The sequence below is a fragment of the Emys orbicularis genome, chromosome 18 (assembly GCF_028017835.1).
Source record: "Emys orbicularis isolate rEmyOrb1 chromosome 18, rEmyOrb1.hap1, whole genome shotgun sequence".
NCBI lineage: Eukaryota > Metazoa > Chordata > Testudines > Emydidae > Emys > Emys orbicularis.
The window spans coordinates 11,029,960-11,053,425 of NC_088700.1; the positions used below are offsets into that span (position 1 = coordinate 11,029,960).

The window sequence follows — 23,466 nt, forward strand, 5'->3', positions numbered from 1 at the left end:
GGGAGAAAATGGATAAAGATCAGAGTGGCAGCTGAGGTAAAGGAGTACCATTTTAGGTTTAGTTTGTAGAGCTACAGAGAGCAGTAGCTGTTGAAAATAGAATATTGTTCAGGTTTTTTGAGACCCAGAGTTCCTTTGGCTGCTATCAAGTTTCCCACAGCCATTAAATTCCTGACAAGCACCTGCTTTCACTTAATCAAATAAAAAGTCCCCTAACTTGTGTCAAGAGATCATGTAAAATGTCAGTGAGTATCTTTAGGATAGAAAATGTCATCTTTGTGTAGTCAATCATTTTCTGATTCATGTCTCCACAGGGCATGTGTTGAATTAGTTTACCTTACTGGGGAGATTGAAATAGAGAATATGTCTAGGAACACAAATACCCTCTGAGCTGCCCTCTCAACCCCAGGCAGTTAGATGAGGAGATCTGGGAGCTGGATGTCGGAATCTAGCCTTTCAGCAGGGAGCTTCCATGATCAATATGGGCTATAGTCATGTGGTCTTTTTCACTGAGTAATGACCTCCTCCAGTAGACAGTGTGTTAGGGCAGGAATCCTGTATGCATGTTCTAGCGAGTTTAGCCCCATTCAGTAAGTGAGGATTTGGCAGTCTCATTAAGCAGCGCCCTTTCATGCTGTACCTACGTATCTTACTCCTTTCAAGTAGTGGCAAGGCACAAAAGGAGATTTTGATGTTCAATCCCCCTCAAGAAAAATGTGCGAGGATGGGTTGTTGTGCAAGAAAGCCATCCAATTGTTGTTGAATTCCTTTTTGGCTTTCAGGGAAGCGTTTGCATCAAGGGGGAAAAAAATTACATCTAGTACAAAGTGGGCTTTTCAATTACTGCCTTCTTAGAAGGAAGTGGATTGAAGATTAATGGTAAAGAAATCAAAGCCTTGGAAAGAGTCAGGGGAGGGACCTATTTAGAAAACATCTACTTCCCAGCTAACTTCTCTTGAAACAAGACAGAATACTGACAAGCACCATAGTTCTGAAAAATGTACTCTCCATTCTTTGCAGTCCTCCCTTTGAAGTTTTAGAATAGTTCATTACCCACCTAGGGCTTGATTCTGCAAACCTCATTCACCCAAGGAATCTCATTGAAGTTTATGGGCTTGATTCTCCTCTCAATAACGCCAATCATTAAATCACTGGAGAGACACCAGCAGAATCAGGCAATTGGGAATACTTATGAGAGTCGGGGTTGCAGGACCACATCCCTCTGTTGTCCTGATGTATCTTGAAAACATCTTTCCTGTTTGTGATGAAGCTTCAAATTAACATGTTTGTTAAAAATGACTATTAGGTCTTTATTGGAACATCATAAAGTGTCAGCACACCTTGTTTATTAGTGAAATGGACATTTTCAGAGCTGGTAGAGCAAAACCTTATAAGTAGTTTTGTTACAATTTTATTTAGTTCTTCCTTTTTCCAATAATCGTTTTTTTTCTTCTTCACAAAAATGGCTTTAGTGCTATTCTACCTTTAAAAAATTCAAAACTGAAATTCATTCACTCAGAGCATTCAGAACCAAACTGTTGTGCGCACACAGTGTCGGAAGAAAACTTTTCACAAGGAACGCAAGTTTAGTTCCACATTTCCAAGGATTAAGAACAGTGAGAAACTTATTCTCAGAATTATGAAAACATACCTTAATACCATTGTTTCAACAGCTACTTGAGAACTAGTAGTGTGACTGGAAAAGACGTGAAATCCATGTGTCATCGTGGGCCTACGTAAACACAAATTCCAGAAGAGGGAGTTAACAGAAGAGAAATTGAAATAGGGCACAGTGGAATTTTTACCTTTTGCTAACACACAACATTTGTTTAAAAATAAATTGTGGGATCGGCAGTAATTTCTCTATTAAGATAATTGTGCCATATTTTCATTTTATTATCTCTTGAACTCATTTTTTCCCCTCCAGTTCTGCCATCTCTTCCTGCTATAGCCGTGTGTACCAGAGTCTGGGAAATCTGATTCGTTGGTCTGATCAGGTGATGCTGGAGGGGGTGAACTCAGAAGACAAGGAGATGGTGACCACAGTGAAGAGTGTCATAAAAGCTGTTCTGGACGGAGTCAAGGTATGATATGCTAGATACTGCATGCTATAGATAGTATAAGGTATTCATCTTTTCTAAAAGGTTTATTTGGAGGATAAAGACAACAGTTTTTAGGAGCATGTAAAACATAAAAATCCTGTTCTTGACATGAATAAATTCTTATCTCAGATATCTACTACAGCGTAAATGAGATTGCCTTATCTGATGCATTCCTTAAGGATCAGCACAAATGGTTAGCGCAACAATGCATGCTGATGGACTGCCAGAAGCAATGAACCTTTATTGTATTAAATTTTTAGTGAGCCTTCCCCATTCCGCATGCAGCTTACAGGTTGGAGTTCACATATTTTCTATCTAGACAAAGGGTAATGGAAATGTTTCCCTTTAATGCTCAGAGAGAATCAAAGATGCCAACCTCCACCTTTAACATTAATGAAAAGGTCTGAATCAGTAGTATGATGCTGCAATTCCTTGTCACTGGGGGCTGGTGACGAGCTAGGCGACGGTCGATTGTTTTGGAGGTTTGGTTTGCCTAAGCAGTGGAAAGTTCTATATCCTGTGTGTGACCTTCTTGGGACACCCCTTCTCCCATCTCTGCCTGGAAAAGCTACTAGCATGCCTCCCACCTCCCAATAGACTTTTGTCATCCATGTTTCTCCTTACCACGTCCCAGGCCTTTCCCCACCTTTGCTGATGTGGTGCAGCCCAATCACTCTAGCAGCCTCTCTGCTGGGTCCTACCACCCTTGAATTAGATGTTTGAACCCCCTGGAGCTTTTCTTAATTGAATACTTTATGTTCAGGGTCTCTCATCAGAGGCCCCCGGGCACTAGCAAAGAGGTTGTCATATGTGTTGGAACTGTATTTTGAAAGGCAGGGACATCTTAAGTGCAGAAAGAGGGAATTAAGCCTCTTATGCCAAACTGAATCAGACCTCTAAAGGTCTGTTTAAAGGATCAAGGACTGAGGTACAGTTGGGGTAGGTTCTTATTCCAGCTGATCCACTTAACTCATTCTTATTTCCTTAGAAAATCATATAGTAATAATTAATTAATATGTAGCTCTTATATAGCACTTTTCATCAGTAGATCTCAAAGCACTTTACAAAAGAGATCAGTATCATCATCCCCATTTTACAGATGGGGAAACTGAGGAACAGAGAGTGGCAGTAACTTGCACATGTCACCCAGCAGGCCAGTCACAGAGCCAGGAATAGAACCCAGGTCTCCTGAGTCCCCATCCGATGCTCTGTCTATTGGGTCACGCTGCCATCTTTTTATTGTACTCAAACTTGGCTTAGTTTCTGTTGCTTGGAACTCTGTGTGAAAGTGAATTGCATCTCTTGGACTTTGGTCATCGCCAGAAGTGTTGGCGTGCTGCTCTGAGCATCCATCTTTCATGTCATGCACTTTAGTTAGTAAAAATAATCCTATTAGTTCTGAAGGCTTTTAAAGTTATTTATTTGAAACAAAATATTCCCATCATCCAGAGAAGTCAAATTTCCAGCATTGTTCTGCATGGTATGCCTCTTAAACTTAGGCACCAAATATCACCTAAAATGGGTGTTTAATTCTCAGAGTGGGATGGGAGGGGAAAAGGTTGGGTGTAGAACTGTAGGGACAGAGCCTCAGCTGGTGTAAATTGTCAGAGCTCCCTGGACTTCAATGGCACTGGGGCAATTTTCACCTCTTAAGGATCTGCCCCATAGTATCCAAACAGCCCAACAAATAGGGGAGGCAGCGAAACACTGGCTGTGACCTTGTTCAGATCTATATAGTCCTGTGCAGACTTTGACGTACGTACATACGTGTGTGTGTGTGTGTGTGTGTGTGTGTGGCGAGACTCGTCCTGTGCAGACCTGTGTCACTGCACAGGTATAGATAAGAGTTGTGTGTGCAGACACACTGCATAGAAATACCAATTTGGTTTTAATTTAAACCATTACCTTAAATATCTGGTATCTGTACTCTTGGCTAGAAAGAAGACAGAGTTTCAGTGTAAGTGCGTGTAAGAGACGTGAAAGCATCTCTTACTGTGTGGGAAGTGGGGAGTTATTTTAGAAGAGCCAAGATGACCATGGTATCTGGAAGCAGGAAGTGAGAAATTGGACACTTCTCTACTGCCCAGAGCAATTTCTGTAACATTAGTAAAATCTCCATCAAATCCCAGTTCTACATTTTAGTGCTTACTTCCCTCTTCATTCTCAGTATCATGCTTGGGACAGCCTGCTCCTTTGTATTGTTATTTGCTGTGTTCATCTCAGGTTTGGTTATTTATAACAAGCAAAATTCCCTTTTATGATTACACCATTTAAAAAAAAATCCATCTCATTTTGTAATTTCCAGTTTGCTGAAGTAGCAGGGAGTGCAGAGATAGCAGTAATTATACATGATTAAAACTGACAGGAGCCTTTTTACAGTTCTGATAAGGAGTAGCTTGATGCATATCTGGCCCAGTTGCTTAACCCTCTGTGTGATGGACTAAAGACCTGGGAGTGACTCTCAGGCCTCTGACTCCTGGGTTAACGGATGCGGGGGAGGGAGAAAGTAGGGGTATGGAAAACCTGGTGGTGTTTGGTAATGTTTTCAAAATTTGAAGCACCATTGACTGGTTTCAAAGGGATGGCTTTTAATGCTTGACTGGAGTTTTGTGGTAAGGACATGGGAGATGGTGGGATCCTCAGGCTTAGAGCTGGGTGAATAACTGATTTTTCGCTTTGGTCACAATTCCAAAAAAATTGGAGAAACATTTCAGTTTGGGTTGAACTGAATCTGAAATTTTTCAGAATTTTTGGTGACTTGAAAAAGTTTGTCCAAAGTGGGGATTTGATCATAGGTCTCCGACATCTCAGGGGTGTGCCCTTATCACTCGGCTAAAGGTTATGAGGCGTAGCAGTAGCGGCAGTGCCATCACCATGTCATTGTCCTCCTTCTCTTCTGGCCATTTTGTGAATGTCTGAAAGTATTTGGGTCAAATTATGACTAGTTTTGGGTCAACCAAAACTGTTTTTCTTCGAATAATCTATCTGGAAAACTTCACACAGCTCTATTCAGATATGTGTTCATTTGGGACTTGGAGGGACTGGGAAATAACAGAGCAACGGAATTATGGGCTACTCCAAAGTGTTGTCACTCTTATGCCATGTCAGTGCATGTGATGAGAGGTATTTAATTTCCACAGTAATGGTCTGAAATATTCTTAGCAGTGCTTTAAAGCCTCAATTTAGATTGTTTTCCCCTAATATGATCTCTAAATTCCCATATGCAAAAGAGGCTTGTCTCTTGTTATAAAGCAGTGAAAGGGGAAAATTGGCTAAGCACGTTAACTTTCAGCCTCCAGAGATTGTCAGCATTGTGGCAACGGTTGCCAGTGACACAAACCTCATCATCATTCAACTCGAGTTGGTTAGGTTTATTAAACACAGTGGAGGAGGAGAAAAGAGGAAATTCATCAGCAGACTTACCTTTGCTGTTCCAAGAGCCTCTCAGGCATATTTCAGCTTTTGGTTTAACTACCATTCATTTCATTTAGTTTTCTTTTATGCATTATGTGGTCATTGATCTTGCTCATAAATGCCTGATAAAGGGCCTGATCCAAAGCACTTTGAAGTCTGTTGGAGTCTTTCCAGTGACTTCATCAGCAATTGGATCTGGTCCAGAATGCACAAAGGCAGCAATCAAGTGAGTCACCGCTCAATCTTGATCGTAACTTGGTACATGAAATGCCAGATGCAGCACAACCCTTTTGCAGCTCTATGCTAGTAGGAGTAGTGGATGTGATGATGTCATTGCATGGTTGCCAAAAAACCTAAAATTTGGGAACTGAAAATCCTTTTGGGATCCCAGTTTCCAAAATCCCACTGATGCTTTTCCTTGTGCTTCTGTACAAATAGTAAAGGAAACTGCAAAGCTAAAATGAAAATGGAGTTCATTCTATATTTCTCTAATAATCCCCAGTACCCTGGTTGCATGCAGGCACTCAACACAGAAATAAGTTTTAACTAGTATGTTTTTAATTCTTTTCCTCCTTTGTAAGATTCCCTCTTGTACTTTAGATTTGTGGTACTTGTCTGGGATGTCCCAGAATGACACTTTCTTAAGAGAATTGCCAGCAGGATTTCAGAGCCTGAGGGGAATCAGATTTTTAGAAGGTTAGTTAAAACTTGTGCTGTGTGACCCTTAGCAGAGGGGACATTCAGCAGAGAAATCTGAGATTAACTCAATGTTCGCAACTTTGCAGTTCCTCTTTAACTGAGGGTGTTTGGGAACTACAGTTTTCGTGCAGTGTTTCCACTGTACATCAGCACAGTGTAATTTATAGATACAGTCATAAGCCCTGAAGCTCTGTTGCTACCCAGTTCAAATTATTAACACTTAGACAGACATGGCCTGCCCTGGGTGAGGGCAGGGGCCTGTTAGAGAAGGGGTTAACTATGGCCAAAGTGATTTCCTTAATCCTGGACTTTCTTTCATCCTTGGCAGACGTGAGCCTTGCACTTTCCACTGAACTCTACTCACTACAGGGGTTCTTCTTCCATCTGTCCTAGATAGGAGCAGCTTTGTAGCACCAGCCATATCAGACACGCATGCTCTGTCTGCTCCTGCATCCTGTTTTATTCATCATATGTGGTCTTTCCTGGGCTGACATCGCTAAAGCTGGGTGTTTTGCTCTGCTCTTGATAGCTGTCCAGCCTTACGCAAGGCAGATTGATTTTGAGCACAAACCAGTTATGTAAACATAACTCCCAGTACCAAAACAGTCTGTAATGGGCGCATCGTCTTGTTGATGCATATTCATTACATGTATAGTGCATTGCTGTTTATTCCTCTCGTTGAGCACGTGTTGTCCCTTGGAAGTTTAGGTTTTGTAGAGTCACTTGAATTGACTCTTTTCCTCAGTAGGATGATGGTGATGACGTTGTAATCATGTTTACTCATGTTTTATGAAGCACTGACAGTTGTTTTCTAACTCATCAGATTGGGATGTGCAGATGTTAGCTGAATTTCAGGTTGCTTTAAAAAAATTAGTCCTTTGCAACTTCCTTTGAATAACATGCAGGGGAGCCAATATGATCTGACAGCACTGGTAGTTATCCAGTCTGATTGGACCAGGACACATGTTTATAGCTTTGAGCAACAGATCTGTTTGTCTGCCTCTAACCGCCATAAAATGTGCTCTCCACTATAATGGCATTGTTGGAGCATGAGTTATTGTTTTGACTGCTAGCAGACTTGTTGTTCAGGATTATCATGCCCTTATCTCTTTATCCACAGTCTTATCTGTTATAGCCAGATAGACAGTACAGAAGTTCTCTATATGATCATGAAACTTCCATAACTACAGTATTAAAGGAGGCAGGGCTTTTAACAAATTTAACTGTACATTTAACTCAGAAAGCTGAAGGGAATCCTATTGAAAACTAAATCATACTTTCTGATATTTACATATCTATACTTTATTTATAAAACTTAAAACAATTTCATTCTTTTATTGGTTGCCCAAAGTGAGGTCCTACACTCAACTTTATTCATATTCTGTTATTTGACGGCTTACTTGCATTTCACGTAAAATTGATAACGTGGCTTAGTGAACATCTGTATTTGGAGGCTGGATTAGTCACTAGTGTAAGTGAGGTTGCCTTATAGTCTTATCTCAACAGAGTTATTGGCTCATCTCCTTTGAGGTGCTATTAGCCAGTCTCTGAAGTATGATTCAGAGAGCTTAGGAAGGAGGTTAGCTTATTTCTCACTAAATGGAGTTCTTTGAAGTTTCCTTCACTATATGTGAACAGATTGCTCCTTCTGGGTTAAGTGTTTTTAGTAGATTCATAGATCCCAAGGCCAGAAGGAACCATTGTGATCATCTAGTCTGACCTTCTGTATAACACAGTCCAGAGAACTTCCCCAAAATAATTGCTAGCACATATTGTTTAGAAAAACATCCAATCTTGATTTTAAAATCCTCTATGATGGAGGGGATTGTGCGTAGTGCATGGCTGCTGGCTGCCTCCGTGCCACTTTAAGCTTCACTATCTAAAGGCTCTGACGCCCATACACAGGTGGGCATAAGAAGGCCCAATTTGGGTGCTCTACAGGAGATGTTGTCCACGACCTCCAGTTACTAGTGAAACCCATTTGACATGTCTGGTTTTTTGGAGACAGTAGAGTGGCTCATTTTCCTCTGGCATGGGACAAAATGGACATCTGGTCTTTTTGGCTCAACTTTCTTACTTTGGATGTGTTTTCATTTGCAACTGGAAATTTAAATCCATGCAGAAATACATGGTAAGAAGATGTGTGCCACTGTCTCGTTCTTCCATGTCTTGGTCTCTAGTGTTGATGGGGTGAATGATGTTGCTAGTAAAGCCCATTTCAAGTGAAAAGATGAGAAGTAGTAAAAGTAGGAGGCAGGGAAGATGGCATATCTAAGCCAGGAATCCCACTAGCAACTCTGGTTGTGAAGGGTCGCAGTGATTAGGAGAAAGCTGTCTGTTTAGAAACTAGGTCTAGAAGGTCCTTGCTAAGTGCTGCTGCTGACTGGTGAGATCCATCGTGAATTCCAACATTTTGCAAATTAGCAAGGTAAGTAAACACAAAAGCAGGCTTGTGCATTACAGAATGTGTTGTGTTCTTTTCTTTGGAGCACTGCCATTTCTTTTAGCTACTTATAATATTTCATAGTATGCTAGCATTGCAATATGGAGGAGATTTGGTGCTATGACACCTTGCTACAGGTTGCTTCCTGAGAGGAGCAGAAAGATTACTATTACCGTGCTACATTTTAGCAAAGGTCCATGGTAGTTATCTTTTGCTGTTTTTTGCCTTTATATAGGAGCTGGTCAGACTCACAATAGAGAAGCAGGAACATCCGTCTCCCACAAGCCCAGTTAAACCCAGTTTACCAGCATGTAAATCTGACAGGTGGGTCACCAACAAATGTTTGATTGGGGTGTTTATATATAAACAGACACTCACGTACCTTGATGTCTGCGTGTGGGTTGATTTCTTGCCCCTGGTAGCTGAATGCTTTAGGGCCAGGATCTGGCGCACTTCCTCTCTCAGGGAAGCACCATACTCCTCAGGGAGTCCTATTGATTACAGTGGGGCTACTTGAGGAGTAAGGTGCTACTCAGTATGAGGAAGGATGCTGAAATCCGGCAACAAGAAATCACTTGCATTTTACATTGTGGATACATATGGAGTTTTGCTTGGAGATAGTATTTTTTGTATTTCACTGTTATTTCTTTTAAATATGTATTTTAAAGTATATGTATAAATCACATGCAGACAGCATTCTACAAATTGTGCTTTGCAGCCCCTCAGAGCTTCCCCTGACAGACAGAGAGATGGAGATTCTCAACAAGACAACTAGTATGACTCAGTCTGCTGAGATACTGACTGACTCCATGGACGAAGAGGTTGCCCCTCCCAAACCCCCTCTACCTTGCATTCGCGTGGCAGAAAACAGGTAACCCTGACATGCAGTCTGCCTCTCTTGTATGCTGGTCGCTATCGTATACAACCTTATTACATTAGCCCTTCCCAATGTAACTTATACATGAGAGAAATCCTTCTGTTGGTTATAGATGTCCCCTTGTTGTAAATACAACCCTCGCCATTGTAAACTCTTTCTCTGCTATGTTGCATTTCCTGCCCTCCAGGGTGAATTCTCTGAATAACATTGAGTCCCCGGAAAATGTCTCTCCTTGCAGGACAGGAAGGATTTTAAAAATCCAGGACTATAGCAGTCCTTACTCAACACAGGAAGTGAATAGTGACCCTGCTTCATTTCTTTGGGCTTGGGTTTTTTAAAGGTTTATTTGAATATAAATTGACATTTAAAGAAACTTTGCAAGACCAATGCTGTATTGTGTTTGAGACAGGCCTTGCTGCCCCCTCTAGGCTGGCTTTAGCAGGCTCTTGTGGGAGATTGGACTTCTCCAGCACAGTGCATAATGGGGCATGATTTGGATCTAGGGGAGGTCAATGTCAGGAGTCCTATCACAGGAAACAAACCATAAATGAAGTAATTTATGCACCTCTTCACTTGTTTGTCTGGGCCATTCAACACATTTTTAAAGTTAATGGAGTTTTAAAATCCACATGCAAATCATCTTTAGGTCTGAAGGGTGTGTTTGGTGCCAGGTCCTTGTACTAGGAAGCCATAGTTCTATCTTTATTATCATTAGTAGTATTTATAGTGCCCCCATCTCCATGGTATCTTGGTGTACTTCATATGGCTTACATTTTCCGAAGGGAAATCTGGCGGCGGCTGTGAATAAAGAAAGCTTAATAGGTCTTCATCTAATAAGCGAATCCAGAATTGCCTATTGGAAGAACAGGAGTCTGAGAGTCAGGATTCCTGGGATCTATTTCCAACTCGGCCACTGGCTTGATTCCTGTTTTGAGCAAGTCCCTTTGCTTGTCTGTGCCTTTCTTTCCCCATGTGTAATTTTAGGCTAACACTTCCTTTTGAAAGCACTTGGAGATCTTTTGATGAAAGTGTACACTATGTAAGTGCAAAGTATTCTTATTTAAAAGTACTTGAATGCCTTGAAGAATGACATTTTCCTGTGCTGTGTTAGTTATATCCATATGAGGCTTGATCAATTCTCATTGAAACCAAAGGGAGTCTTTCTGTTCATTTCAGTGGGCATTTTAACAGCCCATAATCTGTATGAATGTGTTACAGAAGTATTCTGAAAATATCATGGGTGTGACCATTACAAAAGTATTGGAGATGATTGGAACTCACCACACGCTATTCTGAGATCTCATGAAAAGAAAGATTTGATTTGCAGGACACGTTTTAAGGGGTTCAGTAGGTAATGCATGTTTATGGGCACTGGAGGGAACGTAGGTGGCAGGAGATCACAAGGCAGAAAAAGAAGATCTTGGGTGGATGATGTGTAAACTTGCTTGGACCAAAAGGAATGAGGGAACTGTTCATCCACAAATATTAGCAGAGGATCATACAGTATGGGCTGCCTTCGTTGCAAACCGCCAGTAATGGAGATACCACATAAGAAGAAGAATCTGCATGCAGTTAGTTGTGTGTTGTTCGGCACATTAAGAAACTGGTGAAAGGGATTCAAACTGTGTGAAAAAATCATTTTTAACTGTGGTGTCCTTACCCTTTTTAAAAAGTAACCACAAGAAAGTTTCTGCGCTCTATTCTGAGAAGCAGGAAAAACCGCTAGGCTTCAGCATGTGCATGTGCTGTGTGCATGTTACAGGTTTTACCCCTATAACACCGATGCTAGTTGGTGGTGTGAAAATGTACCTCATGTGGTTATTTAGAAACATGCAGGGTCTTCTGCTGTTGAGGTCTGCGGTTGGCAGTGACCATCACATTTCTGTGTAGTTTCTGAATTTGAATGTTCTGTGTGAAAGGTCCTGGCATATTCCGGAAAGAGAATTTGTGCATGCTCATTGGCACCAGAGAGCTTGAGCTTATCTGTGGTATTAGAAGCAACATCTGAACATACAGAGAGATCTGTCCCATGTACTGTGATAAAACCACCTTAGTGTAATAAGAGGTAGGCATTTCCCAGCTATATCCTAGTGCCAGAATATAGACCCTTCTAGTACAGACCATGAAAGAGTGTGGATGACCATCTCCTCTATTGAGAGATGGTGCATAAATTGGTCAAGAATCCCTAACGTGGTGAGGCGGATAGACTCCTGGCTCCTAGAGCCTCAAAGCAACATTTTGATAATCAAGTATTTGAAGTAGCTGAACTTTTTTTTGTCTTGCAGCCCTCCTCCAGCATTGCCCCCTAAAAAAAGGCAGTCAGCGCCTTCTCCTACCAGAGTGGCAGTAGTGGCACCTATGAGTCGAGCCACCAGTGGATCTAGTTTACCTATTGGAATCAACAGACAGGTAATGGCATAACCCTTTAAAAACATTGGAATCGTGTTCTGGAAAGAAATAAGCTGCTGTCTTCATTCCTGCAGCACCCAGCCCATCTCCTCTCTTGCCAAAGAACCCTTGTTTTAAAGAACTGAACTGGAATGGACACATTTTCCTTGGAGAGGAGATTCAGCTACCTAAAACTTCATACAATAATGTGCATAGTTTTATTTTTTTAAGGCTTCTGTTCCATTTAAATAGTAAATTGCTACAAACTCTGTTGTTCTGAGCTGTGGTGGACTTCAGTGATCCGAAAGAACAAGCGTGCCTGTCTGTAACAGAACATAGTATGCAGAATGATTGGCTGAACTTACCAAGACCCAAGTTTCTGTGTGTGGCATGATTCATATAGTACAGTGGGGAGCTCAAAACTTCATATGCAGGCACTTGCATCTTAAAATAGCTGTTAACCTAAAGAGACTGGTTTGAGCAGCTGTTTTCTGTCCACTAATGGGCTTGTAATGGGTAAAATGGCTGAGTAGTAGAGGAATTAAGGAAATGATGGCGCTACGGGGGTTGTTTGCCTTCCCTCAGACATTATTTGTCATTGGTACAGTGCTATAAATATACGTGCTGATTTACAGAACTAAGGACTTGTCCTCATTGCAGAGTTAACTTGATTTATAACTCGGGTTCCACCCACGCACCAGAACACTTAACTCCAGTGTGGTGGTGCTTTTAACTCAAGCTGGCTGGTCCATCGAGGGTACAGGCTGCAGCTCAGGTTAGCTCAACTTGTCAGCCACTAACACGACCGCTCTGTGCTGCTAATCCAATCAGGCTGTGCCGCTCGAGTGTTATTTCTCAGTGGGGCTGCTCTCACTTAAGCTAGACTAGCTCAAGAGGAATAACTCGAGTTAACTGTGGTGAAGATATAACCATAGAGACACACAGCTGACAGTCTAAAAAAGAAGCTATAATTTAACACTAGCTGCCCCCGCCTGCCCCGCACCCCCCCGCCCCTTCCAATGTACATGCCTTAGTTAACCAGATACTCAGCAAACCCACAGCTGTTTAATGGGGACTCTCCCAGTCCGGTTGCCTTCAAGATGCTCCAGTACCAAGTAGTGAACAGGTGTGTGTTTTAGTGAAGAGCTCAGCCTTCTCTTTGACAGCATGTGACATGCGTTCCTGGATCTCAGTACGAGCTGTCTGAAATGCCAGCTGCACGTTTGAGTCAGTTGCTTCCTTTGGGGGGAGGGATAGCTCAGTGGTTTGAGCATTGGCCTGCTAAACCCAGGGTTGTGAGTTCTATCCTTGAGGGGGCCATTTAGGGATCTGGGGTAAAAATGTGTCTGGGGATTGGCCCTGCTTTGAGCAGGGGGTTGGACTAGATGACCTCCTGAGGTCCCTTCCAACCCTGATGTTCTATGATCTTTCTCTTCCACCTTTCCGCAAATAAACATAGCTTGGGAGCCTGGGAAAGCATGTTCTAAGTGGGGTGTACTGTGTACACTCCCCTTTCTGCACACTGCCAGTGGGTGCCTTTTTCTCTTAGTATTTCTCCTGTTCACTGGCAAACTGATGAGAATTTTTCTTTGTTTCTGCCTCAGGATTTTGATGCTGACTGTTACGCACAGAGGAGGCTGTCAGGCGGCAGCCACTCCTATGGAGGGGAATCCCCTCGCCTCTCACCATGCAGTAGCATGGGCAAGCTCAGCAAGTCTGATGAGCAGCTCTCCTCGCTGGGCCGGGACAGCGGGCAGTGCTCCCGCAACACAAGCTGTGAAACATTAGGTAAGGAGAAGATCTCTTCAGAGCCATTGGGGAGTTCCAAGTCACTCTCATGTTGTATCTTTTCCAAGCCATGAGGCAGGATTATAATGGGACCCCGCCAGTATAACTGCTGCTGGTGGCTCTGTGGTAAATTATATTCTGTTGGGGTGAGGAAAGGCATGAAGTGGGTTAGTTCAGAAATCTTTCAGCTATAGAATTCTGAGTTCAGACTCAACTTGGGTCACAAGCTAAAATGCTTGTTGGTTTCAACCCCTTTTCTGCCCATCAGTCGAAAAGGGCAGCTCCGCTAGCTTAAAGCTATTTTATTTTCAAATTTTTGAGGGAGATGTAACAATGAAGAGGAACAAATAAAATGCATTCACTAGAGAAACAATCTCTCTCTAATGATTCGCGGGTTGAACTATTGTTACTAATCACTTATTACTAAACGTATGCTGGGCACTTTCCAGAAGATGTAGAAGAACAGTCTCTGGTGCAAAGAGCTTGCGCTCTAAATTGAAGAGATGTTATCACAAAGGTGACTGACAGGGCTGGGTGGGATACAGAAGAACAAGGATCACATAGACAGTAATGCAGTAACTCAGTTTAGGCATGAATAACGCATAGTGTTCTTATCCTCTTTGTTGTACACAGATCACTATGATCCGGACTATGAATTCCTGCAGCAGGACCTCTCTAATGCTGACCAGATACCTCAGCAGGTGCCAAGTATCCTCAGTCCATTGCCAGAGTCTTTGGGCGAGTGTGGCTCCCCATTTCATGGACATGTTTTCCAGCTCCCCCAGGGCAGCTCCCCCCAGCCGCAATACTGCAGCCCGTTGACAGGAACACGGTCTACGGAGACTCCTCCAGCTTTGCCAGAGAAGAAGAGGAGGAGTGCAGCCTCTCAAACTTCAGATAACGCAGGCTGCAGGGTCTCCTATGAGCGGCACCCCTCACAATATGATAACATCTCAGAGGATGATCTGCAGAACCCAGGAGCTCTCTCGTCAGTACCCTTCACGTCATTTGCTGCTGTCTTGCCCTTCCAGCAGGGCAATTCTTCAGTGCCGGTGGAATTCATTACTGAGTTTGCTGCTCCTGATTCTACGGGTGACCCAGAGAACCCCCCTCCTCTTCCAGAGAAGAAAAACAAACACAGTAAGCAAGTGCCTGCATTGGTATTTCTCTTTCTTTCCCTTCCTCAAATCCTTCACCTCCCCAGTGTCCTACAGGCGATAATGTCCTATTCCCTTAGGGCCAAGTGTCACAAGGGTCAACCTAAAACGTGTGGGTGGGCAGCACCAATCTTTTGCCAGTATAAGAGCCAGATTTGTAAAGGTACTTCAGAAGCCAATCTGCATCTTTAAGCACCGGTGGGATTTTTCAAAAGTGCCGACGCACCTAACTCCCATTGAAATCTAGGACTGTGACTATGTCTGCCCTTAAAATACTACGGTGGCACAGTTGTGCCACTGCAGCATTTTAAGTGTGACACTCACTTCAGTAATGGGAGGGGTTCTTTCATCGCGGTCGTTAATCCACCTCCCCAAAAGGCACTAGCTAGATCGACAAATAAATTCTCCTGTCAACTGACCACTATCCACACCCGGGTTTAGGTCGGCTTAACGACATCTCTTAGGGATGTGGATTTTTCACACCGCTGAGAGAGAGAGCTGTGCTGATGTAACTTTTCAGTGTAGACCAGCCCTGGGAATGAAAGGCTCTAACTCTGTCCTAGGCTATGTCTACACTACAGCGCCTATTCTAGCATAGCCCCCTAGTGTAGACCTTGCCTATACCAACAGAAGGAGTTGTTCTGCCATTGTGGGAACACTGCCTCCCGAACAATGCAGTGCTCTTCTGTCAGCATAGGTGTGTCTCCACTCAGGGCTTTGTCAGCATAGCTGTGTTGGGAGGTGGGTTTTTTCACACCCCTGACCAACAGAGCTATGCCAATGTAGTTTTAGTTGTAGACTCACCACAAGGGAGCCAGAGAGCAGCAATTAGATTTGACAGCTTATCACTGCCTTTAAGGATGGTTTCTTTCTCTCTCCATACCAGTCTCAAGCCAGAGTGGCCCTGTCTTTTGGATCACTCTATTTTATTCCCACAGGATCACCTCAAAGTTGTTATGGCCGCTTTCTCACCACAGAGGAGGGCTGGACTATCTCCAAGAGCCCAGAGAGAGGGGTTCTTTCCTGGTCCTTCTCCCCTCTTAAGGCTAAGCGCTGCCAGCCCAGCAGTTTATCATCCAGATTGTGATCACCGGCATGGCAGCACAGGACTAGCCTGTCATGATGGTGTCCAGTGCTGCCATTTTGCCTCGGCTACTGTCTTCATTTTAAGCATAAGAAGATACATTATTAAAATGAGCACTGTCTGAATCCCAGGTCTTTCCATCGTCAACCAAACTCCCGAGCTCCTCAAGCAGTGGCTTTGAGGACTAGAGGTCATGACTGTATTCTGATTACCTTAATTTTCACAAAACAGTAGATCCCTTGCTTAAAACATGGGGGTCCCATTGAAAGGGAGCAGCTATACTGATTCACCAGGGACTGAACTGAGCACTGGAATGTGTGATAAGATCCAGCGAGTGATCAGTCACTGGCTAGCTTTCCAGTTCTTCATTTAAATAGATTGTGTGCACGGTCTCATCATTCAGCATCAACCGTATTTTATAATGTGACTCACAGCCCAGCCAAGAGGAGATTTGAAAAATGCCAAGCTGGCCTTCTGGCCCGGGTTTGTCGTTTGCAGTCTTCTCATGGGAAGAGGCTGGGTTTGAAACTTGCCTGGCTTGCTTAGCTGGTCACTGTTATATCAGACCTCAGCCAATTCCTTTCTTACATGACCATGTTAAAAAAAACAAAAGTTCATCATCAAAAAGCAGCATCTCCATTGGTAAGGACAGTGCCCAAACTGTCCAAGCCACACTTGCAACCTGTACTGCTTGCACTCTGAGAGCAGAGCCTGACCTGGGCCCAGTCCTGAGAGGCCAGTCTATTGCAGTAGTTCAGTACACTATCCACATATATAATATGTGATACAGACAATAACCTATATCTGTCTCTTGTGAGCAAGGTAAGGCAAAATGTTTAAAGGTACCTAGAGTGAATAGCAGGGAGCTACAGTGCTGGCTTGTAGACATCACAAAGGAAATACAGGCTAGTACGTTACTTAGAGTCAGAGTCAATAACTGAAGCTGTCCCAAACGATTTAGTGGTAACAGCCATATGGCTTGTGTGCAGCACTAACGGAATTGGTGCAAACCCTCATTGCTGGTCACAGGATCAGGCACACAGCTCATCTCTACATATTGACTCTTCTTTTTAGTAAGGGCTTCATCCAAGCCCAGATTCATTCCTTGCAATCTGGTGCATGGGGGCGAAGACTCAACTCTCTGTGGGCACCTGCATGCCTTTACTTGGGAGGTGCGTGACTGGAGATGTTTGGGCTAAAGGCAATTTGGTGACCCCATTCATAATGAAAAGAGTCGCTTGGGCTATTTGCCTGGCTCTCTAAGCCCCTCTTCATTCTTTTCTGTTATCCTATGAGGCTCTTCCTGAAGTCAAGGAGAGTTACTTAAAAACAATGTAAACAATTATCTTTTCTTTACTGCCTGTGTACACTGTTAACCCCAGTAACAAGGCCTGCAAGTGAGACATCTTTGATGTTTAGCTGGGCTTTTATAATTCGCTGCCTTCTGTAATCTGAAGCTATCAGAAGGCTCTGAAGCATTGATTAGATTGTATTGTTAGGGAGGGAGATGTTGTTATCCAGCATGTAGTCTGTCCCCTTGGTTTGTTAAGACATCCTTGGTGCAAAGCTGGCTGAAGTATTTGGGGTGTAACCTGACTTCATACATTGCAGCAGACACCTTAATTGCATTCATGTGACACTGAGAGATTGCTATATAGAGTCCATACCCTACATGTAAGCATGCTACAGTTCTGTGGTGGTTAGCTTTACCTTATTGTTGCTCATAACAAATTTCTGTAAAACGTTGCTAGAAATAAGATTTTATGGTAGCCTACCTGCTGTATCTTACAGTGAACTGATGCGTGCAGATATCCTGGTATAATTACATACATTGAGAGACATTGCTCACCTATCTACACAATATGTGCATGACACACTCCTGGGGTACTGACAATACATGCATTTGTTAAAAAGATCTAGAGCTGTCACAGCTGCAACTTCATTGTGGTCTCACTGTTCTGGGTCATCTTCTGGCAACTTATTTATTGGCAGGAAATGTTACAGTAAAGACAAAGGTGGACTTTTAATTAATAATGTACAGCAAGTCCTGTCTAAATTAACCATATGTATTACTGTGAGCTGTGCCCAGAGAGACTTCAAACAGCAGCCTTCTGTCTAACACCGACAGGGTAAGAGATCTGCCTTTCAGTCTGGCCTGAATTATTATTTATTTAGTGCTGTAAGAGTACATGTTACTGTGCTAGTGGTGAACTGTTCTAGACTATTATTAAGAGCTAGCAATGTTCTCATTCTGTACAAGGCACGAATATAGAACAAACACAGGATCCTGCCCCCAAACAGCTTAGAATCTGGAGAGGAGTCATTTGTTCATTTTTCTCTCTGTCTTCACCCCTTTTTCCCCCCTGTCAGTGGGAAGGAAGTGCAGAATGGTTCCATCTGAGCAGCTGGTTTCTAATTGCTGTAGCTATGCTGAGGACAGTTGCTGGTCTTATCCAGGATGATATAAACTATTTGAAAAGCAGGTGTCATCCCCAGAGGTAGTGGCAAAGCTTCTTTGAGCTTGTCTTCACTAGTGGGTCAATATGAGGTGTAGCTTGAGTGTTCCCATTAACTCAACCCCTGTCCACACACACAAACCATCACTCGTGCCCAGTAGTGGCAGTAACCTGAGTTGGCTGACATGACTACAAATACAGGGCAGAGCCTTCAGCAGATTTATCTCATCAGCTGCTAATACAGCCTATCCACAGTGTTAGGTGCAGGTTAGCGCCATGACACAACATCAGGGGCTGCTAGTCCTCCAGTGCCTTCACACAATCCATCAGGCACCTGCATCCTGGCTTTTTCTTGCCTTTTCCTGTTCCTTGACTAGAAGTCAACTGCCACTACATATAGGCCTGGTTGGCCTTCTGTCCCCCCAGCCTCATGCGGCTTCCGGTACCAGCAACTGCAATCCTCCATCTCCAGTACACAGCTGTGTGTTTTTGAGAATGGAGCCCAAGAAGAGATCATGTCAGCCTGGTGGCAGCAGGCCGAAGGCCAACACCAAAGTACTGATGGCTCTCTGGTGTGAAGCTAGCAGAGTCTGTGAATTTGTCTAGGAGGCAGTTGCCATGTGGAGTGCAACAACCTACTAGGTTGCCCAAAGAGATTTCATTCCTTTGACAGTGAGAGCATTCTACACTGTGTAGATGGGGGATTTCTACTCAGAGCAGAAAGTAAGAGGACCACCGCACATTCTTGGTCCCAGTAAGGTGATACCAGCCACAGTCTGGCTTTTCAAGTGTTTTCTCTCTAGATTTTGAGTTGACATAAGCTGGGCATTTTGGAATGTTCTGGAGGGAGATGCTTCTCCCTCAGACTTTGTCTTTACATCTCTGCTGTTCATTGAGGAGGCTGCAGCCCCCGTTCCACCCTTCGGTGTATGGAATAAACTGCAGGATGTGCAGCTTGCTCTGAGCCAGTGATGTAATTTCCCCATCTGCTTTTTGAATGTCTGCCTCATTAAAAACTGCAGCACAGAGGGGAGGGCAGGAGATGGGTGGGAACCTATGCAAAGAGCAATCTCAGGAATGTTTCCATTTTCTCAGCCTTCTGCTAAAGGTCAGAGGCCTTTAAAGAGCTGGTGTGCCCCTTTAATTTGTGTTCTGTCCCCCTGTCCCTCCCCGCAACATTGAATTCAGGGATTGTATTTCACTATTTCATATGGTTTTTCCTTAACCTAAAATTATAGATGAAGTCAGAGTAGAAGCTCTCACCTTCCCTGCACTGGTTCTAACAAGGGGGGCAGTAGCTGCCATGGCAATGGGAAGCATTAGTGCCATAAACAGCCGAGATAAAAGAGCTTTTCATTATTCCCTTACAGATTAAGTTAAGGCTGCCAACTGCATTCAGACGCTCTGCCTTGAGTTAAGGCATGGACTGTAATTTAATTTTCCACAAGAAGCTAATGTGTCACCTTTTTCACCGACACTTCTCATTACTGCTGTAATGCAGCCTTTAAACCCGGTAGATCCTTTGGTATTGGCTGGTACTTCAGCTCTGTATGCTAAATGTAGCACGTTAAATGGTTTTGTAGCTGAATCCTCATTAAGGCTTAGTGTGAACATGCCAATATTGGCTATGTAACGTTGAGATCACCAAGTCCAGGCTCTGACTCGTTGGCTTCTCTCCCATCCCAGAATATGCCCTTCTGTCTCCGCCTCTTGGCCTCCATTCCTCCACCCAGGAGAGGCACAGTGGGCGATAGGTGTTCTATACAGATGCATCATAAACTGGAATTTTTGTATGTCCTATGGCTTTATGGTGTACTGGGTGTACATTTCGCTGTACAGACACAATGAAGGGAATAGCTGGGGCTGCTGAAACTTGCTGGTATTTGGAAACACACATGGCAGTGATGTAAAATAAGAGGGCCTTGGTGGATCAGTGCCTTAATCCCCTCACTTTTCACCTTTAGAGAGTTATGTTCAAATACAAATGACATCGCCAGTGGAATAAATTTGGTGGTCTCAGCCCTAACCCTAATGGTCATTTGTCCACACCAGTAAAAATACAAACATATCCCCACAGAGAGAGACACGCTTCGGTACACTGATCGCTCCTGGCTTTGGGAAGGACAAAGTCTGAAACAGCAGAGGTTGTGAGGCTCTTTGGTAGAGCTGTGTTGAGTGCCCAGGAAAGGTACTGAAGATCGGGATTGAGGGGCACAGGCAGAGCTGCGTGGGATCTGAAGGGATGCTGCAGGACAGCAGTGTGATGAACATTGGCAGAACTGTGTGGGGTCCTACGACTGGAATAGGATCAGGTGTTACTGCTCAAGATTGAGGTGCAGCAACAGAGTTGTGCTACACAGTGTTTTTCTGCACTTTGGCTGCCATAGCTCCTTTTTATTTAGTTAGAGAGAGCTGTACTTTTTGGACAGCTTTTAGTCTCCTCTTCTAAGTAACGTTTAAAAATATCAGAGGAAGTCTCAAAAAAGGTGTAGGCGACAAGTTCCGAGCGGTCCTTCCTGCTGACACTTGTATGAGGCTGCATCCTCTTTGAAATTGGACAGCTTGTAGGTTGCCGTTGGCTGGAGCAGCACAGAGTGCTGCACTTTTGGGTTGCAGACCTCATGTGGTGGGATCTGGCCTCTGCGTTTTGCATAAAGGGTTCATGTGCATTCTGATGACTGCACATAAAGCTTTTATTATTGACATTGGTTTGTTGCAGCTGGAACACCAGCAAAGGCTGAATGATTGCCACTTAATGACCAGACTTAAAAACTGACATGAGGGAAAAATAATAGGTCACTAATAATAAGTAGAACACTTTGTGAATGACAAGGTGGTTCTGCAAAAGATGCTGATCAGCCTTTTTAAAGTGCTTGAATGGTAGTGTGCTCTCTACTCTGCCCTCCGCTCCTCTCCTCAGATTTTGCAAAGTTATTTTCTATCCTTAATCACCCTTGTTTTTTGTAGCAGTTGGAAAAGTACTAAAGTGGGTGTCTTGCCTGTACAGTAAAATACTACTAAGGCCCTAGTCCTGCAATCAGAACTGCACAGATAGACCTTGTGCCTGTACTGAGTCCCACTGACTTCAGTGGGGCACTACACAGGTACAAAGGTCCACTCATGAGGATCCTGTTGTGGGATTGGGGCCTTATTGTGTCTAGCATCTTCCATACAAGCTGCAATCCAAAAATGCTTTACAGCATTTGGATTCTGTTGCAGAATTAGAGACACATTCAGATGTTTAGGAAAGGGGCGGGGGAGAGAGAGAGAGAGGTTTGCAGCAGAAATTTGAGATGACTCAGTGAAGTGGAAAGACCCTGTTCCAGGTGGCTGGAGTGCTAAATGAGAAGGCTTTCCCGCTAGCGCTGGCAGTAGCCTGGGAGAAGACATGCTGGATGAGTTTGAAGAGACAAGTCCATGAGGAAGGCCATCGTGTCTATTCAAAATGAAGCAATTTTGAATTTCATCCGGCAAAGGGGGGAGAGTCAGTTGAGAGGTTTGAGGATGGGTGCTGTGGACACGCTGCTTTGTCTGGTGGAAAGCAAGGGAGCCACGTGCTGTGTGTGAGTGACTGTGGACAGCTAGGATTTGTAGAGGCAATGGCAGTACTGAGGGTGGCAGGATGAAAGGGACAGTGATCAGGGACACTGAAAGGTTAAAAAGATTTGTTTTAAACAAAATGTCACTTCCTGCTTCTAAAAGTACCCCGGATTATTCAACCTGAAGGAGTTTTTTAAAATCCAATGTACTTTTCACTGTTTACACAGGTTTTTTTTAACTACCTGCACTTCACTCAGCTGGGAAGGCAAAAACCACCTTGTTAGCTGGTTTGATTTCTACTTGGTTTCACTGTCTGTTTCTCATGCAGCAGCACAGTGCTGCAATGCTGGAATCATTTAAGCCCAAATAAAATATTTTTACTGAATTTAAAAACCAATTCATGAAAATATTTCTTATTTGATGCTGCAAGTGGACGTTGTCCTTTGAAGACGCACTTCGCTTCGGAGGCAATTCCAGGGAAGAAAGTGATAGTGGATAATCATCTCACTTGAAACCATGCCCCATAATAAATATCCAAAATACTTTCCTTGATACCTGCCAGTGCCATTGAAAAGGCCCAGAATAAAAAATGAATGTGAGTAAAACACCAGTCTCTCACCAGCCAGCTTTGCTTGGCAAGTTCATGTAGTAGTCCGGACCCTGTTATCTACCTCTTCTTTTCCTGTTATCAGGCTGTCTGGTTCCCCTTTCCTCTGTATAATTCTGAATCTCACGGTAGCTTGTTTTGTGGTGATAGCACCTGGTAACAGTATAGACAGAGACCTAAGTCTCCGTGTTCTAGAAATATTTATAGCCATTGGCCTGAGATTTGGAGCAAGTTGGCATAGGTTAGTGTTAGACTAGCACAACTTTTTGGAGCATGGTTGCTTAGAAGCAAACTCAAAACTGGGCCTTGGCCAGCTTTAAGGGAGACAGCTGATCAGACAATTGGATTGGCTGGCCCTCCAGTGAATCCTAATGAAGTGTGAACTGATGCCCCCTCTTGAGGTATGATGATGTTTGCAGCTGCTTTCAGCCAATGTGAACAGATCACTGTATTAGGCCTGGTCTGTGCTTAAAAATCCACATCCCTGAGCCCCAGAATGCTTCTGTCAACCTAGCTACCATTGCTTGAGGAGGTGAAGTTACTACAGTGATGGAAAAACCCCTTATATTGCTGTAATCTGCATCTACACTAGGGTTACCATACGTCCAGATTTTCCCGGACATGTCTGGTTTTTTGGTCCTCAAATCCCCGTCCGGGGGGAATTGCCAAAAAGCCGAACATGTCCGGGAAAATACTAGTCCCCTTCTTACCTTAGAGCGGCTCCGGCAGGCTGCGAGCTGCAGGCGGATTCCCCCGCGGCGGCAGCTGCTGCTGCTCCCTCCAGACACCTCAGCTTTGTGTAGCTGAAGAGCCGAGCTGCCCGAGCGCTGCCGGCTTCACGGTTTGCCGGGCAGCCCCCAGACCTCCAGACCCTGCGCCCCCGGCCGAGCACTTCCCCTCCCGGGCTCCGG

General features: G+C 43.8%; 1 protein-coding gene across 1 annotated transcript in view; it reads left to right on the forward strand.

The window, feature by feature from the left end:
• The window catches only part of RAPGEF1 (Rap guanine nucleotide exchange factor 1), a 121,622-nt gene that overhangs the window by 61,015 nt on the left and 37,141 nt on the right, over positions 1-23,466 (forward strand). The window contains exons 4-9 of the mRNA XM_065418981.1: positions 1,928-2,084; positions 8,894-8,982; positions 9,377-9,529; positions 11,821-11,944; positions 13,528-13,711; positions 14,345-14,851. Of these exons, the coding sequence (XP_065275053.1) occupies positions 1,928-2,084; positions 8,894-8,982; positions 9,377-9,529; positions 11,821-11,944; positions 13,528-13,711; positions 14,345-14,851 (1,214 nt within the window). The remainder of the gene's footprint in view (positions 1-1,927; positions 2,085-8,893; positions 8,983-9,376; positions 9,530-11,820; positions 11,945-13,527; positions 13,712-14,344; positions 14,852-23,466) is intronic.